Here is a 19,454-nt window from a genome sequence, read left to right as displayed (position 1 = left end):
GCCTAGACCACCATGATCCAGGCATCTGTGCTACCATGCACTCTACCCAGACCACCATGACCCAGGCATCTGTACTACCATGCACTCTACCCAGACTACCATGACCCAGGCATCTGTACTACCATGCACCCTACCCAGACCACCATGACCCTACATGTGAGGCATCTGTACCGTGCACCCTGCCCGCCCAGACCATAAACCCCTACTTTGCCCCATGAACCCAGGCCTGGAGAGGTTATACCTTCACCAGATCACATCTGCTTAGATTAACTTAACCAGGGTAAGGGACGGTGGATAACTGAGGTGTTCACACATCTACAACATATACCCCCTCCCGCCACAGTGGACCAACATGTTATATATATATATTCAGCCATCACATCGCGTGGACTGATGTCTCGTCAGCAAATGGTCGCCATGATAGCAGTGCATCTGTCCTCAGTTCTGAGGATCAGCTGCACCGTTTTGACTCGGGACTCTCTTAACACATCGGACTCCGCCCGCCAGGCGTCGCTGCCGCTGACGAGGATTGTGAAATCCTCAGCGAAGGAAAAAGGAGGAGAACCACGTCGTCTTCGAGGGCGCTTCTTTCGCCCACCCCTTCAGGAGAGCCTGTGTCTGTACGAAGCTCAGACCAGAAGCTGCAGGAACCCTACAAGAGGGTCGTAAGGTGACAGGATCTATATATCAATAATGGTGTTTGTGTGATCAAATATTTGGGCTCTACAGAGAGGTAGAAGGGGATTACACTCATGAGGCCCTGTCTATTGAACTTTGTGTTCAATAAATTATTCCAAAAAGCCTGATATGAATATATATGATTTCCATATGTGTGTGTGTGTGTGTGTGTGTGTGTGTGTGTGTTACCGGGCTCCGCCTGCAAGATTGAAAAGTCATTATGGCTTGTCTGTATCACTTGGGTACAATCTCGTCAAAGAAATTATTCTCTCTCCAAACGAGTACACATTTCCCTGCTACTGGAAGTAGCGCAGCCTTTGACTCCAAGAGCCTGTATAAAGAGGTCGTGGGTAAAACACCAGGACCCGCTCATAGAAACTGGTCTGCCTGGACCGCAGGTCAAGCAGCGTCGTAATGGTGTGTGTGTTTGTCTTGTGGTGATGCACACAGGGACACTGAGGGAGTAAGTGGTCTGTATCTCACAGTGTGGTATATTGATTTCTTGGCATCGTGGGATCCTGTGATATGCTGCATCGATGTTTGTAGTGTTGGAGTGTTAAACGTTGTGTTGGCTCGAGCGCAGACGAGAAAGTGTAACCCGTACATGTCTAAGAGAATGTGGGTTTTTAGATGGGTATTTGTCTGGTGGGAGTGGAGTTTAAGATTGCTCGCCGAGGCACTGCGGTGTGAATATGTTTTGTCCCTGTTGTGTTTGTTAGAAGTAGGAAGGTTTTATGGTTTAGGATGCTAAAGAGTGAGGCGGGGATGAGTCTTATATTTCTGCTTTGGAGGGTTGGTGTTCGGTTATGAATTGGTTTAGATGAGGGAGAGGTTTGTACACCCGTTGCGTACAACTGGGTGCTGTATATGTTGAGGGAAGATTGCACCGGACGTACGGACGTATTGGATTGACCATGTGCCACGCAATAGGCTATACACATCTAATTCCAGCCATATATCCTATACTTTCAAAGACGTTATGTAGAAAAGAAGAAAGGGAAGACAGCGTGGAAACGAAGGGAGGGAAAATTAGAATAGTCTATACAAGCAGAGGAAGAATGGCAAGAAGAGCATCTAGGTTCAAACATTAGGTTGGTTTATGTCTTGAGAACCGACCATGAGAGCACCGAGGAGAACGGGGAGGGGGAGGGGGCAAGAAAGAGGCAACCAAAAATTGGCGCAAGAGAGGTGAAGGTCTAGACTGGTCCCCGGTGGAGGGAGGGTTGTAGGGAGGGTTGTTTAAGTGGGGAAAAGTTGTGAGGTATCATCAAACCTCATGGATCACGATGTGGCCTTATGTAAAATGGGCGGCAATTACGAGAGTGTACGAGCAGATGGGAGACTGTGTGGGGGGGGGTGGGAGATGGAATGGGAAGGTGGAGACTGAAAAGGTGGTTGAGAAACAAAAATGGTTTCTTGCATAATTTTCTCTCTTTTCAGAGGGGAATCAGACCGGCTTCATTACGGAGACATATGAAGGTACGCCGAAGACAATGGCTTGTAGAGGGTGTAAGAAGATATGGCGTGTAAACAGGTCACAGCCGGGGCGCTGCAAAACCCTAGACAGCTTTTAGATTAATTTGCATTAGGGTCAATATATTCACCCAAGTATTTCTTATATACAATAAAAGTATGATCAATGGTTACTCAGTGTAATGGAAAAAGGTCGGATCGACCTGAAGGCGTCCCCATCCAAACTTCTTCCGTGATCGGTGACGTACGAGAGTTTCAACCAAATGATCGACAGAAGGCACGTATCATTTCTCCGGCCCTCAACTGCCCTGCCAGACGTATGTGTATCATATATATATATGGATATAATTCTGTCATATCTATAACCTCATGACCTTCTCACCCCACAATAAACACTCGCTCCCTTTAGACCCTCAAGCCTAACACACACCGAGTATATGGCAGCGGTCAAGGTATGGCCACTACAGCTATGAGCTATTAGCCACTATAGCTCTCCTATTTACCCGTGTGTCGTACAGAAGGCAGGACGCTCTCCCGCCAGTAGTAGACCCCTGGAGGACAATGCCCCGTTACCACCCCCAGGCAGGAGTGAGAGAGAGGAAGGGAAGGGAAAGAAGGTTAGGTATGTACAAAAAGGTTTTTAGCGATATTAAAATGTGTGTATGGAGGTAGATTGGGTTCCCCAGGAGGAAGGAGATGGGACGATGGTGGTGATGGTGGTGATGGTGATGGTGATGGGACGATGGTGGTGGTGATGGTGATGGTGGTGGTGATGGGACGACGGGTGGTTGTGGTGATGGGTGTGTTACTCTGGTGATCATCAGGTGACAATAGTGTCTTAGAAGATCCTTTTTTCTGTCTTTTTTCTTTTAATTCGCCCTACGGAAAGAGGATAAAAATCCTTCTTCTTCTTTTATTTTATTTTCTTTTTTGATTCGCATCTTATCAGAAAGGCGAAGTTAGGTAGAGAAGAGAGAGAGAGAGAGAGAGAGAGAGAGAGGAGTCAGGGTACACGCCTTCATTAACAGGGTGATAATGAAGGTGTGATTACTCTTACCATGAAAAGGGCTGCTACTGTCTTAATGGTAAGGAGATCTACATTGATCATGTGAGGAGGTGTGTTGTTAGCGCCCACGTCCCACGGAACGACTACGGCGAGATGGAAATTGTCAAAAGATGAAATCTTTGTCGGAAAAGCTTCGGAAACGTGAGGCGAAAAATAGGGGGGGGGGGTTAATTATGACGACCGGGGCTTAAAGGCAGGGGGGAAAGAGAGAGAGAGAGAGAGAGAGAGAGAGAGAGAGAGAGAGAGAGAGAGAGAGAGAGAGAGAGAGAGAGACGAAGCACCGAAGATCATAAAGGAGCCTGGTCACTGTATGGTGTCGCCTGAGGCACATCACCGTGTGTCACCGAGCCATACATAACGAGGTTATAGCTCCTCCTCCTCCTGCTCCTCCTCCTGCTCCTCTCCTCCTCCTCCTCCTCCTCCTCCTCCTCCTCCTCCTCCTCCTCCAGCTCCTCCTCCTCTCTTAAACTATGGCGAAACCAGTGCGGGAGTTTACCCCAGCTTTGGTATGCAGATGATGCCCTGCTTTCCTGTTAGGTTCTCTCCACACCCTCACCAGCAGAGCGTCACTCACAACTTTCACTACAACAGCGACAACCATAGGAGCTTCCCTACCACACTATCAACCATGGCTTCCCTACCACACTATCAACTATGGCTTCCCTACCACACTATCAACCACAGTAGCTTCCCTACCACACTTATCAACCATGGCTTTCCTACCATACTATCAACCGTGGCTTCCCTACCACACTATCAACTATGGCTTCCCTACCACACTATCAACCATGGCTTTCCTACCACACTATCAACCATGGCTTCCCTACCACACTTATCAACCATGGCTTTCCTACCATACTATCAACCATAGGAGCTTCCCTACCACACTTATCAACCATGACTTTCCTACCATACTATCAACCACAGTAGCTTCCCTGCCACACTAACAACCATAGATTCCCTACCACGCTAACAACCATAGCTTCCCTACCACATCAATAACCACGATACCTTCCCTACCACCCCACAGACAACCACGATAGCTTCCCTACCACACCACAGACAACCACGATAGCTTCCCTACCACACCACAGACAACCACGATAGCTTCCCTACCACACCACAGACAACCACGATAGCTTCCCTACCACACCACAGACAACCACGATAGCTTCCCAACCCCCCCTACCACCCACAGACAACCACGATAGCTTCCCTACCACACCACAGACAACCACGATAGCTTCCCTACCACACCACAGACAACCACGATAGCTTCCCTACCACACCACAGACAACCACGATAGCTTCCCTACCACACCACAGACAACCACGATAGCTTCCCTACCACACCACAGACAACCACAATAGCTTCCCTACCACACCACAGACAACCACAATAGCTTCCCTACCACACCACAGACAACCACGATACCTTCCCTACCACACCACCCCGACCACCACAAGAAAACACACGAACAGGCAACCAATACCCAAAGCACCACAGCCCCTCCCTCCCCTTTCCTTCCCCCCATCCCCCCCCCCACACACACACACACACCGCAATCACCACAATCACCACCATCTCTCACTGGCTTACCACAAAGCCAGTGTCAAGACAAGGTGAACCCGCTTGCTCCTGCATAGCCTGGTGGTGGGTGGTGACCTGCTGTGACTCTCTCACCCCTACTGCCATCCCTCCCAGGTCATAATCTCCCCGTCGTCGCCCCACACACACACACACACACACACACACACACACACACACACACACGCACACACACACACACACGGAGGGCACGTCGTTGTCACCACATTCTTCAATATCAATCATTGAGAAAATTCTTGGGGTGCCTGAGAGGCCAAGGAGGAGGAGGAGGAAGGGCCAGAGATAATGAGCTTTAATTGGAAGTAACCGGACCCTCCTGCAGTCTGGTGTGGGGACCCTCAAGGTACAAGGTGGGGGAACCCGTGGGGTCCCTTTGGTACAGGTTTTTGGGGTGGGGAGGCCTTTAGGGGCCCCCTTGGGTACAGGATGGGGCACTGTGGAGCTTTCTTGGGTACAGGCTTGGGGGGCCTTTGGGGGCCCTTGGGTACAGGATGGGGTTCTGTGGAGCTCTCTTGTGTACAGGCTTGGGGGGCCTTTGGGGGCCCTTGGGTACAGGATGGAGCTCTGTGGAGCTCTCTTTTGTACAGGCTTGGGGGGCCTTTGGAGGCCCTTGGGTACAGGCTGGGGCTTTCTGGGGGCCCTTAGGTACAGGCTAGGGGGGGGGCCTGTGTGGGGGCCCTTGGGTACACGCTGGGGTTCTGTAAGGGTTCCCTATGGGTAGAGGTTGGTGTCCTGTGATGCCTTTTGGATACAGTAGGACGACCTGGGTGTTGTGGGCCCCTAGCAAACAGGCTGGGACTCCCCGAAGGCCTTAGAGTACAGGGCCTGTGTCCGTGGACCTCCTGGGATACGGGATGAGGCTCCGTGTGGCTCCTGGGGTACAGGTTGCCTCTCTGGGGGGCTCCTGGGGTACAGGTTGCCTCTCTAGGGGTTCCTTTAAGTACACGTTGCCTCTCGGAGGAGTCCCTGGGGGTACAGATTGCCTCTCTGTGGATCTCCTGGGTTACAGGTTGCCTCTCTGGGGGTCCCTTAAGTCCACGCTGCCTCTTGGAGGAGTCCCTGGGGTACAGATTGCCTCTCTGTGGGGCTCCTGGGGTACAGGTTGCCTCTCTGGGGGTCCCTTAAGTACACGTTGCCTCTCGGAGGAGTCCCTGGGGTACAGGTTGCCTCTCTGTGGGGCTCCTGGGGTACAGGTTGCCTCTCTGTGGGGCTCCTGGGGTACAGGTTGCCTCTCTGTGGGGCTCCTGGGGTACAGGTTGCCTCTCTGTGGAACCCTTGAGGTATAAGTTGTGGCTCCTCTGTATGACACACTAGCCCATAAAGATACAAAGTGGCCCTGGATGACACTTAGTGGCCCTGGATGACACTTAGTGGCCCTGGACGACACCTTATGTCCCTGGATGGCACCTATTGGCCCTGGATGACACATAGTGTTCCCAGACGACTCCTTGTTGCCTGGATGACACCTAGTGGCCCTTGATGACGCTTAGCTGCCCTAGACGACACCTAGTTCCTGTGAACGACACCTAGTGTCCCTGGACGACAACTAGCGGCCCTGGGCGACACTATCCAGCCCCTGAGCTAAGAGACCTTGGACGACATCTGATGGCCCTAGACAACGGCCAGTGAGGCCTGGCCGACTCAACATGGAAACCATGGTGGAAACCTGAAACCAAAGGGACGTTATAGAAACCACTGTTATGACCTGAGCCACTGTCGCACAGTGGAAACCGCACTAGAGACCTGAACTACCGTCACACGTTCTGTAAACTGAGGTTAAGATGTGAGATATTTGATGAGAGGAACGTGGATGTTCTGTCTCTGAGTAAGACAGATCTCAAGGGCAAGGAGGAAGAATAATTTGGGAATGTCTCAAGAGTAAAGTCAATTGTTAGTGCGAGGGCGGGAGAGAGCTAAGGAAGGGGGTAGCACTTCTGCTGAAGGAGGAGTTGTGGGAATGTGTGAAAGACTAGAGGGTGTGTTTTGGCTTCGGGTACGCCTGGGGCTTAGAGAACGACTGAAGTCTTCTGTGGAGATGTAGATAACCTGAACTGAATCCGCTAATGTTCCACTTGTGTAATGTAATCGTACATCTTTGCTGTTACTGCGGTGTCAGGGTGTTGTGAGGTGATTGTAAGGTTGTCTGTGTGTGAGAAGACTTTGATATGGTTTGTTGGAGGTAAGAGAAGTTCATGTACAGGGAGACTGAAGGGCGTTGGAGAAAGAATTGCTCCTTGGGGAACTCCATTGTATAGAGTTTAAGCGTTTTAGAGTTGAAACCATTGTGAATGACTCTGCCAAGGCGGCCCGTTTATAAAATTGGCCACCAACGATTCGTCATTGTTGTGAAGGAATGCGTCAAGTATCCTTTGTATGAGGATATGTCAGGGTACAGTGTCAAATGTATTGTTGATATCTATTGCCACTGGTACTGTGCGGGAAGGGGGCTGTAAAACCATCTAGGATGTGTCTTGCGAGGTGAGCGTGTGGCATGGTGATGGAGTGGTTGGGTTTGAAGCCATTTTGTGTTGGTTTGAAGGGGATGATCTGTATGAGTATGTTGTGGATCAGTTTTCCAAAGAGTATGGAGTTGTGGGTCTGGTGATCCATTGTGTCGAGGAAGGAGAGCCAAATTTCAGTGATTAGGCTAATGATGGTGTTATCCAGAGTTTGGGAACGAGCTGGCTTCTTTACTCTATGAGCTTTAGAACTTATGGGGAGAAATAGGGGATATATTCCTTTCAAAATACTTGTGAAATGTGAATATTGCTGTCTTGGTTGGCGATGTTGACGAAGTGTGAGACTGCATGATCTAGGACTGGGGAAAAATATATATCACCTATGATGAATGTGTGGAGCTTTGCCTCTATGTACTGTGAGTGAAGGTTGGCCAGTCTTCTTCTCTGTGGCTTTTGTGAGTCTTTTTCGGTGGTCTTATAGGTTTGGGCTGGACCAGCTAGTGTTCTCAAGATGGGCAGGTGGTTAGAGGACAGCATCAGGTGGTTCTTGTGTGTCGTGCTGATATGCAGAAGGCAAGATCAAGCGAGGTCGGCTGCTGGAGGTTAGATGGGCATGTGGAACAGGTTAAGGATACTGAGATGATACAGGTGGTTTATGAGTAGCACACCTCGCGAGGGTTCCTGGACGTGATTGTTGTGTCCCGTGGGATGATGGTGAGCTGTGACAGTTTCGCAGAGGGAAGTGTAGGGTCTGCTGCTGGTCAGGTATTTCAGCTGAGGAGTATATTTGGAGGGGAAAGTGGAGGGGGTATGTATGTATGTATGTGTTGATTGAATTATAGATGGCACTGTGGAGTTATATATATAATTAAAGTATCTATTCATCTATTTATTATCTGCATGTGTGTCTCTGTGTGTGTGTGTGAGTGTAGAACATGTGATCGTAAAACATCAATCATCACACAGACCTGGGCTAGAAATTCCCGCGACTCACAGGGACCCGGCTGCCTGGGTGTCCCCCCCAACCCCAACACCCCGGAGCTTTACGTCCCCATCACCATGGTAACGGCGACGCTCCCGCCCGCCTCGCCTCGACAGCAATGGCCGCCCGCCCTCCAAATGTATTGGATCCTGGCAAATTTTTCGTCGGATTTTGACAGCTTGGGAAGGGAATCCCTGGCGACAATATTATATATATAAAGAAAAAACCTGTGACAGTCAAACCTACAGGTTGATCTTGGGTTTTTTTTTTTTTTTTATCTATCATCATTTCGAAGAAAGTGGTAAGCCACAGAAAGAATAATACTGCCGAAAATCGAACTCTTCGACGTCTCTCTCTCTCTCTCTCTCTCTCTCTCTCTCTCTCTCTCTCTCTCTCCATTAAAAGTGGCCAGGTTGTGGGATGATAATGCTAAGCCCACAAGTCAGTAACTGCCAAGATGCTCGAGAGTTTAAGTCAGCGTACTTAGGAATTTAAGTCATCGTCCTCCAGGTGTTTTAATTCATCGTACCCAAGGGTTTAAGTCATCGTACTCCCGGTGTTTTAAGTCATCGTACCCAAGAGTTTAAGTCATCGTACTCCCAGTGTTTTAAGTCATCGTACCCAAGGGTTTAAGTCATCGTACTCCAGGTGTTTAAGTCATCGTACTCCAGGTGTTTAAGTCACCGTACCCAAGTGTTTAAGTCATCGTACTCCAGGTGTTTTAAGTCATCGTGCCCAAGGGTTTAAGTCATCGTACTCCAGGTGTTTTAAGTCATCGTACCCAAGGATTTAAGTCATCGTACTCCAGGTGTTTTAAGTCATCGTACCCAAGGGTTTAAGTCATCATACTCCAGGTGTTTTAAGTCATCGTACCCAAGGGTTTAAGTCATCGTACTCCATGCGTTAAGCACTAACTTGCTTCCTTAAGGACCTTCCTGCATAACACGCCACTCTGGCCCTTACGACCTGCCGTAAAACATGATGGTAAGCGTAGACACATGAGGGCCACCAACAGGTTCCTTCATCCAATCAGCGACAAACAGGTTTGGCGGGAGAGAGAAGAAAATGGCTCTCCCTATCGTGTCGTCGGGAAATTATCCATCAGTGACTCCCGGGGCCATTTACCTTCATAACGATCGTTCGGGCATCGTCAACACCACTGGCATTAAATGGCCTCAGATATTAGTGAAAAAAAATGGCTTATCACATTTAGGGGCAATTATGACTTTAAGGGCATACAGTGGCCTCTAGAATCACCCAACCCGACTACATTCTTTCACTGAGACATTTACAACATAAATGGCCCAGTGTCTTCTCTCTGAACGGGTCACAGACGTATGAAGACTGCCAATGGTACATTATTTTCTATGGCCATTTCCACTGAAGAAGCGTCGTATGATATGCGTGTCACTAGCTAGAATATCAGTGAGCACCCGTGGCGCACTGGTTAACGTTGCTGACTACGAACCACGCGCAGCCCCGCCAGGGTTCGAATCTTTGTATTATCACTTTGGAAAAAGACGCTAAAGACGAGCGGAGGAAGGAACCAAAGCGAAGGAGGTTTTTTTTTACCTGTAAGGCCCAAGTCGTCCATTCGTGGCGCTACCTGATCATGACGGGCAACTCCATTTGGTAAACACGTGTTTACCAAATGGCGTCCTAGCTTCGTCTCTTCGATGTATATCAACTGACTGTTATATTTCTCTCTTGCGTCTCCCCTGATGACGTGATTATTACACGAAAGTGCACTTGGCAACTTTTCGTGTTTCATTTTCCCCGTGGACTCATAGGAATATATATATATATATATATATATATATATATATATATATATATATATATATATATATATATATATATATATATATATATATATATATGTATGTATGTATAGAGACAGATAGATTGATATAGATAGATAGATAGATACATAAATAGATATATAGATAGACAGATAGATAGATACATAGATAGATAGATAGTATCTGCATATTGCCTCAAAAGCAGCGCCTTCATTCCCTTACTCAACTCGGCCAGATGGGTCCCGCCCCGGGAGGCCTCGTATGTAGATGCTGACGTAAGAGAAGGATTAAGAATGGAACAGACTGATGGAGGAGCAAAGTTATCCTGATGATGAAGGCGAGGGGCCGAGCAGGTGGTGGTGGTGGCTCCTCGCCGCCAGCCAATGTGAACAAGTCACGGGTGAATTCTTCGGGGATTTCGTCCCACATTTTCGTTAATCCCTGAAGCAGGACGTGACGACCCTCGAGCACGACGGCACGACCCTCGAGCAGGACGTGACGACCCTCGAGCACGACGGCACGACCCTGGAGCAGGACGTGACGACCCTCGAGCACGACGGGACGACCCTGGCGCAGGACGTGACGACCCCCGAGCACGACGGCACGACCCTCGAGCAGGACGTGACGACCCTCGAGCACGACGGGACGACCCTCGAGCAGGACGTGACGACCCTCGAGCACGACGGGACGACCCTCGAGCAGGACGTGACGACCCTCGAGCACGACGGGACGACCCTGGAGCAGGACGTGACGACCCTCGAGCACGACGGGACGACCCTCGAGCACGACGGGACGACCCTCGAGCAGGACGTGACGACCCTTGAGTATGGAGGTACGACCCTTGAGCATGGAGGTACGACCCTTGAGCTCAGCCGTCGTACCGTCGTGCTTAACCGTCTTACCGTCGTGCTCAACCGTCGTACCGTCGTGCTCAACCGTCGTACCGTCGTACCATCGTGCTCAACCGTCGTACCGTCGTGCTCAACCGTCGTACCGTCGTACCGTCGTGCTCAACCGTCGTACCTTCGTACCGTCGTGCTCAACCGTCGTACCATCGTGCTCAACCGTCGTACCGTCGTGCTCAACCGTCGTACCGTCGTGCTCAACCGTCGTACCTTCGTACCGTCGTGCTCAACCGTCGTACCGTCGTACCATCGTGCTCATCCGTCGTACCGTCGTGCTCAACCGTCGTACCGTCGTGCTCATCCGTCGTACCGTCGTGTTCAACCGTCGTACCGTCGTGCTCAACCGTTCATGTCTGACAAATCTGTTTGGTTTCTTTTACGAGTTACTCAAAATACAGACGAGAAAGTGAAGTGGCTGAAGTCATCTATTTCGATTCTTTCGTGTGCCTTCGATAAGGTTACTGACAAAAGTTACATCACAGGGTACAAGTCGAGAGGTGTGCGCTTCGGTAGCAAGAAATTGGACGGACTGGCCATGGATTGAGAGTAGGATGAACGAACGGTCAAGGTTTACAATGGCTAGACGTAACAAGTGGTGTGCCACAGGGATCAACCTTGGGACTCTGTTTTTTTTCATTCCTATCAATGACATTGGCACAACATTCATTCCTATTCATTCCATGACATTAGCACAACAGGCTGATTTGTAATATGTCACAATTCGCACACGAAACCACGTTGGGAAATATATCCACATTATGTTGGAAAGGATCACAATTTTTGCGCGTGATCAAGATATTCCTATGAGTCCACGGGGAAAATGAAACACGGAAGGTTCCCAAGTATATCAGCTGACTCTTATATTTCTCTCTTGTGTCTCCCCTGATGATGTGATTATTACACGAAGTGCACTTGGGAACTTTTCGTGTTTCATTTTCCCCGTGGACTCATAGGAATATCGACATTAGAAATTGAACGCCTACCGCAGCAGGCTGATGTAAACAAAGCGAGGAGCTGGGCTCAAACATGGCAAATGAAATTTTGTTGAATGCAAAGTCTTACACATCGGGAGTAAAACCGAATACAAGAACTACAGTATAATTCCCGTTAAGCTACAAAAGGTGGATGAGGAGGAAGACTCAAGTGTAGTGATCTCTGGTGACCTAAAGCCAAGTAAGGACAGCAGAGAATCAGAAATGAATACGAACAAAGTCCTAGAATCCATATTTAAGTCATTAGAATTCAAGTCTAAGAAACCAATCCACTTCTTATTGTTCACTGGTGCGTTCCACCTTGAATATTGGCAAATGCTTTCTTCTCTCAAGTCACTGACTGATATTAATCGCGATTTCTTAGTCACACATAAAGTATTTTTCCATAAAGTCTTCTGTTGCCTATACCTACCACTCTGATCTCTGGGTTTCTGATCTCTTCCTCGAATGGAATCAGTGGTCTCAGGGTGTTTGCATTCCTTATCTCATCTCTTTAGGAGCCACTCTGTCCAGCCTAGGGAGACGAGAGGTCACACAGTCTGTGCAGAGGAAGTGGCGGTTGGTCAAAGGTGACCTGAGTCAAGGGTGACCTGAGTCGAGGGTGACCTGAGTCAAGGGTGACCTGAGTCGAGGGTGACCTGAGTCGAGGGTGACCTGAGTCGAGGGTGACCTGAGTCGAGGGTGACCTGAGTCGAGGGTGACCTGAGTCGAGGATGACCTGAGTCGAGGGTGACCTGAGTCAAGGGTGACCTGAGTCGAGGGTGACCTGAGTCAAGGGTGACCTGAGTCAAACACGGTACCGTACAACGGACCCAGACGACATGTTGTGTCATGAGGAATGCTCTTCGTGGCTGGGGGGTGATGAACTGGTGAAAATCCCTAGCGAAGAAGCAGGTGGAACATGGCCACTTCTGTCAGAAACGCCAGTGAGACGGTACCTTCACAGAGGACAGACAGAGGAATATATGGCACATCTCGTGAACCTGTTGGTGTTCTACTAAGTCTAATACATGTCGCTGAACACCAGTTCTGCTTTTAGGGAAGATCTTCAATATCTTGAACACGTATAAGAGATGTTTGTTATCTTCCTTTCTTGATCAACGTGAATCAACGTATCTTAACACATCCTTCTGATGATAAAGAAGAAAGGAAGCTACAGGGATTAGCCTGATAGAGGTACGACATTGGGTCATCACTGTTCCCTACCGACGAGAAGTGGGTTACTCAAACACACATGAATGAAGGAGGAACTCCCAAACCCAAGAGGAGTAAAACGTGCGTAATATTGATGCGTATACCCAGGGCTCTCAATATCACTGTTTGGTGTTCCATTATGTGGAATGATTAATGTTCAGCTCTGGTGAAAAAAGGATATTTTAATGGTTTTTGGCTCGCTAGCGCCAGACTATGACCAGAAATATGTCTGTGAATGTCTTTTTTTAACACCATTCTCAGCATAACGCATGGAGGAATGGCCTTCAGCTTCAGCCACCGGGAATAATGATGATATATTTTTCGTCTGTTGTAACAAGGTAAACAGAATGAGAAGGAAGGAACGTCTTATCTACAGACAGGACAGTGTATGATGGTCGCTGGATGCCCCACAAGAGGTCTTACCAGGACCAGTCGATACACTAGACCTCCCGTCGCTGCTCCTGCTCTCTCTCTCGTCCAGACGTCCCTCCTGATGAGGTCTTCTCCCGCTGGTACTTCCGACAGAAATGGCTATTTTCTACCACCTTTCCTCTTGAGACGCGACTCTTTTTTTTCTTTTTTCTTCGGCCCCCCCCCCCCCCCCTACCGGATCATCAATTCCACCACGAACAATCACTTCTGACCAGGTGATTACGTCGTTAGGGTCCGTTGTCCAGCGCCTGGTCTTGACACAGGTAAATCCCCTGACCCACACCCTCACTTCCTGTCGGAGGAACTGGCTCCTCGTATATCTTCTCCCCAGGCGACGCGATGGCTCCTAGGCCGAAGTACGTCTGCTTTACCCAGAATGCTGTTACTGAACTCATTAATGACAGACATATTCCTTGTGTGTGTGTGTGTGTGTGTGTGTGTGTGTGTGTGTGTGGTGGTCTTTGGCTCAGCACCAGTACTATGTACGACAGTGTGTAGACTCAAGACACACCTCGTAAATAATGCCTGATTGTGTGTGGGATCAGACGACCCTGTGGCTCTGGATGGTACTGTAGCCTCTATGTCACAGTGTGTGGGACCAGACGACCTTGTGGTATTGGATGGTACTGTAGTCTCTATGTCACACTGTGTGGGACCAGACAAACTTGTGGTATTACATGGTACTGTAGCCTCTATATCACACTGAGTGGGACCAGACGACCCTGTAGCTCTGGATGATACTGTAGCCTCTGTATCACACTATGTGGGACTAGATAACCTTGTGGTATTGGATGTTACTGTACCCTCTATGTCACACTGTGTGGGACTAGACGACCCTGTGGTCCTGGATGATACTGTAGCCTCTGTATTACATTATGTGGTACTTGACGACCCTGTGTTACTCTGTGGGACGAAGTGAGGCTGTGGTACTGGAAGGCACTATGTGGCTATATGTTCCGCTGTGTCGCAGTCCACAGCACCATGTGGGCCTGTGAGGTTCGGTTTTAGTCTGAGCAAGACTGGGTGACCCCTTAAGTCATTGATGTAACCCAGAGTGGCCTATGAATACAAGTACTTTTGTATGACACCTGCAAAAAAAAAACTGTTAGGTAATACATGACACTGAGTGACCCAATAAGACATTAGGTGGTGCTGAATAACACTGTGCGCCCTTGAAGGAAATGTGCATAGTACCTCAGAACACTCTGTGTGTGTGTGTGTGTGTGTGTGTGTGTGTGTGTGTGTGTGTGTGTGTGTGTGTATGAGAGTGTGCAGTAACTGCATGATACAATATGGCTCCATGAGATACTGCATGGCTCTGTATGACACTGTCTGATACTCTATAGACCTAGAGACCAATACTCTATAGACCTAGAGACCAATGTATGTACTGCATTACACTGTGTGGCTCTATAGACTCCTCCTGAAGGAACATTAATGACACTATGTGACCCTACCACTCACTGTGTGTCCCTAACATATATTGAGAAGGCCCTGTTAGATAACATGTGCCCCTGTCACATATTGAGAAAGCCCTGTTGGTCACTATGTGTACAAGACACTGAAAAGGCCCTATTAGACTATTTGGCCCACGAGACAATGATAACACACTATCAGTCACTTTGTGGCCCCACTGGACATTGGGAACGCCCAGTTACAAATATATGGCCACTGAAAAGGACCTCCTAAGACTGTATAGCCCTACTAGACACTGAAAAGGTTCTGTTAAAAGTATATGGTCTTGTTAGACACTAAAAAAAAAGGCTCTGATATAGCTGTATGGCCCTCCTAGACACTGAACAGGCTCTGTTATAACTGTATAGCCCTCCTAGACACTGAACAGGCTCTGTTATAACTGTATAGCCCTCCTAGACACTGAACAGGCTCTGTTATAACTGTATAGCCCTTCTAGACACTGAACAGGCTCTGTTATAACTGTATAGCCCTCCTAGACACTGAACAGGCTCTGTTATAACTGTATAGACCTTCTAGACACTGAACAGGCTCTGTTATAACTGTATGGCCCTCCTAGACACTGAACAGGCTCTGCTATAACTGTATAGCCCTCCTAGACACTGAACAGGCTCTGTTATAACTGTATTGCCCTCCTAGACACTGAACAGGCTCTGTTATAGCTGTATGGCCCTCCTAGACACTGAACAGGCTCTGTTATAACTGTATGGCCCTCCTAGACACTGAACAGGCTCTGTTATAACTGTATGGCCCTCCTAGACACTGAACAGGCTCTGTTATAACTGTATGGCCCTCCTAGACACTGAACAGGCTCTGTTATAACTGTATGGCCCTCCTAGACACTGGAAAGACACTAATAGACCTATTTGGACGTACTAGAATTGAGGAAAGCCAAATAGGAATTGTCTGGCTCTACTGGACACTGGTAAAGACCCTATTTAAAGTAGATGGCCCTATTAGACTTTCAAAGGACTGTATGATTACATTATGTTTATAGATATATAATTATATATATATTTTACACTTAAAAGGGCCCCATTATGTATCCTGCTATACACTGAAAGGACCCTACTAATACTGAATGGCCTTGTTAGACACTGAGAAAGCCCCATTAAAACTACATGTCCCCCCTAGACACTGAAGAGAAAGAGCCCTACTATATATTTAACCATTGTATGGCCCACTTAGACACTGGAAGAAGGCCCCCAGGCAGGACCAATGTGGCCCTGTGATAGAGAGTAAGAAGGCCCCCAGGCAGGACCAATGTGGCCCTGTGATAGAGAGTAAGAAGGCCCCCCAGGCAGGACCAATGTGGCCCTGTGATAAGAGAGTAAGAAGGCCCCCCAGGCAGGACCAATGTGGCCCTGTGATAAGAGAGTAAGAAGGCCCCCCAGACAGGACCAATGTGGCCCTGTGATAGAGAGTAAGAAGGCCCCCCAGGCAGGACCAATGTGGCCCTGTGATAAGAGAGTAAGAAGGCCCCCCAGACAGGACCAATGTGGCCCTGTGATAAGAGAGTAAGAAGGCCCCCCAGGCAGGACCAATGTGGCCCTGTGATAGAGAGTAAGAAGGCCCCCCAGACAGGACCAATGTGGCCCTGTGATAAGAGAGTAAGAAGGCCCCCAGACAGGACCAATGTGGCCCTGTGATAAGAGAGTAAGAAGGCCCCCCAGGCAGGACCAATGTGGCCCTGTGATAGAGAGTAAAAAGGCCCCCCAGACAGGACCAATGTGGCCCTGTGATAAGAGAGTAAGAAGGCCCCCCAGGCAGGACCAATGTGGCCCTGTGATAAGAGAGTAAGAAGGCCCCCTAGTCCAGAGAGTGTGGCCTTACCAGACAGCAAGTGGCCCCTCCTGCAGGCCGGACTCACCATGATCTTGGGTTTGTGTGGGGATCCCACATGGTTGAAGAGGCATCCGCAAGCTGGGTAGTGCGGGAGGCCGCGTATGTCGCACATGCTGGGCGGTACACAACTCCCACAGCCCGACCCTCCTCCGCTCCCCTCCTGGGAGCTCAGGGCTCCCGCCCCGCAGCCCTGGGAGCTCAGGGCTCCCGCCCCGCAGCCCTGGGAGCTCAGGGCTCCTGCCCCGCAGCCCTGGAAGCTCAGGACTCCCGCCCCACAGCCCTCCACCGTTACAAGGCTGGGCTCCGAGCCATCCTGTCGCTCTGAGCAAATCACCCGTCACAACATGATGACCTCCTGTCCATTACGCGCGCACGCCGTCCACGCCGTCTCTGTCACGCCCTACGAAAGCAAAAAAAAGAAAAACGTGCGTGTGTGTTTATATTGCCGTCACAACTCACGACGCACCGGGACTCCGGACGTGCTTACAACGCCGGGGCTTCTCGTGAGGTTATCGTCGGTGTAGTACGTAAAGAGAGTTTCGTGGTCTTGTTTCGTGTCAGACGCGTCGACTCATTCGTGAAACTGGAGTGTTGACGACGTGGTAGTAGAAACATCACGAACGAAACACGAAACAAATTATTTGTATATCTGTATATCTATCTATCTATCTATCTATCTATATCTATATCTATCTATCTATCTATCTATCTATCTATCTATCTATCTATATATCTATCTATCTATCTATCTATCTATCTATCTATCTATCTATCTATCTATATATATATATATATATATATATATATATATATATATATATATATATATATATATATATATATATATAATATATATAGAGAGAGTAACGTACGTGCAAAACGCGTCCAGGACGTGACGTAGGTAAAGAGGTGTGAGAGTACAGACGTGGAGTGAGAGCCCTCCCCCCCCGTACCGCCCGCTACCTTGGGGTGGGGGGGGCTGAGGATGTGAGAGAGGGGTAAAAGGAGAGAGGCAAGTGTAAACAACGTCTGGAGGAGAGAGAGAGAGAGAGAGAGAGAGAGAGAGAGAGAGAGAGAGAGGGGGGGGGGGGAGGTAGAGCGGGACCTGTGAGGGTGCCAAACAAGTTTGAGAGAGAGAGAGAGAGAGAGAGAGAGAGAGAGAGAGAGAGAGAGAGAGGAGAGAGAGAGAGAGAGAGAGAGATAATGGGAGAGAGGTGACAAGACTCTCATAAAGGCCATGTGTAGGAAAGATAAGACAATAATAAGACAAAAATAAATCTTTTTTTTTTAAAGTATTATTATATAAAGATCTTCACTATGAGGACGGAGTAGAAGAGTATTCCCAACCACTAGTTAAAAACGTAAAGTCGTTTTCCCATTTTCTTTCTTCGTATTTACCCGCGGGTCAGTTTCAGGTAAAGTACAAGTAAGTCATTCCGTCCAACACCTTATAGAAGGCGCTCGACCATGACCCCTGTGTGTCTAAGGGGGCCGTGGGCTCGTTGACCACACCCCACAACCCCACACACCCCCCACACCCCCACACACCCTACCCTTGATCATGACCCAGTGTCTAGGGGCTGACTAGGGGCTCCTCCTCGTTCACTACCCCCCACCCCTACCCCACTCTAACCCCATCGTAAGTGTATGATTATAACGATGAAAAAAAAAAGATTCTTATTTGTATTTACAGTGTTTACCGAGGAAAATCACATTGGCACTCATGGCACAAATTAGAGTGAAGCTCAGATGTCGAGATCAGGAAAGGGGAAAAAAATATATGACATTAATTCCTGAAGGAACATGAATGATAAGCACTGCTACCCCTGGCCCCTGGCCCCTTGCCCCGGGGGGCTAGACCTGGGCCCAAGGGCAGGGTTAAGATCGGGGCCCGTGGGAACCCCGGGGGGCGAGACCTGGACCTAAGGGCAGGGTAAGGGTCAGGGCCCGTGGGAGCCCCGGGAGACGAGACCTGGGCCTAAGGGCAGGGTTAGGGCCCGTGGGAGACCCGGGAGACGAGACCTGGGCCTAAGGGCAGGGTTAGGGTCAGGGCCCGTGGGTGCCCCGGGAGACGAGACTTGGGCCCAAGGGCAGGGTTAGGGTCAAGGCCCTGGTTATTCACAGCGCGCCAGAACATGATCGTGTAATCACCTGTTATTGATTCCTGGTGTGACTGATGCCGCCCACTGCCTCGTCCCGACCCGCCCCCGCCCCCGCCCCATAATGCCCCGCCCCGCCTCACTGAATGTCACTGACACCTGTCCATCCCACATTGGCCTCCAGTGAGTACACATAACCACAGACGTACTCATGAACCACGGGACTCACAATCTGAGTACGTAGCTCATGACCCCCAAACCCTTAGTCTCACTCGTGAGTTCACTGACCACAAGAGTGAAGTCTCCACGTCGGTCCGAGCCAACACAGAAGGTACAGAATACATAAATACACGAGGTCAAGATAGCCTCGCTGGGACGCCAACACCGTCTGCCCCTCCGTCAGGAGAAGACTTTAAGTATACCAGGTCATTCTTTGGCCTTTGGT

The 19,454-nt window shown here is 49.2% G+C and overlaps 1 protein-coding gene across 8 annotated transcripts in view; it reads right to left on the bottom strand.

Moving 5' to 3' along the window:
• Positions 1-19,454, bottom strand: part of RhoGAP100F (Rho GTPase activating protein at 100F) — a 416,326-nt gene that overhangs the window by 126,968 nt on the left and 269,904 nt on the right. The window contains exon 2 of one of the 8 annotated variants that reach the window (XM_071688762.1): positions 16,936-17,310. The exons of the other annotated variants lie outside the window; for them this stretch is intronic. Coding sequence (XP_071544863.1) covers positions 16,936-17,022 — 87 coding nt within the window. The 5' untranslated portion in view covers positions 17,023-17,310. The remainder of the gene's footprint in view (positions 1-16,935; positions 17,311-19,454) is intronic. 8 annotated transcript variants of the gene reach the window in all.

The sequence above is a fragment of the Panulirus ornatus genome, chromosome 3 (assembly GCF_036320965.1).
Source record: "Panulirus ornatus isolate Po-2019 chromosome 3, ASM3632096v1, whole genome shotgun sequence".
In the NCBI taxonomy this organism is placed as follows: Eukaryota; Metazoa; Arthropoda; class Malacostraca; order Decapoda; family Palinuridae; genus Panulirus; species Panulirus ornatus.
This window is presented reverse-complemented; position numbering and strand designations above follow the sequence as displayed.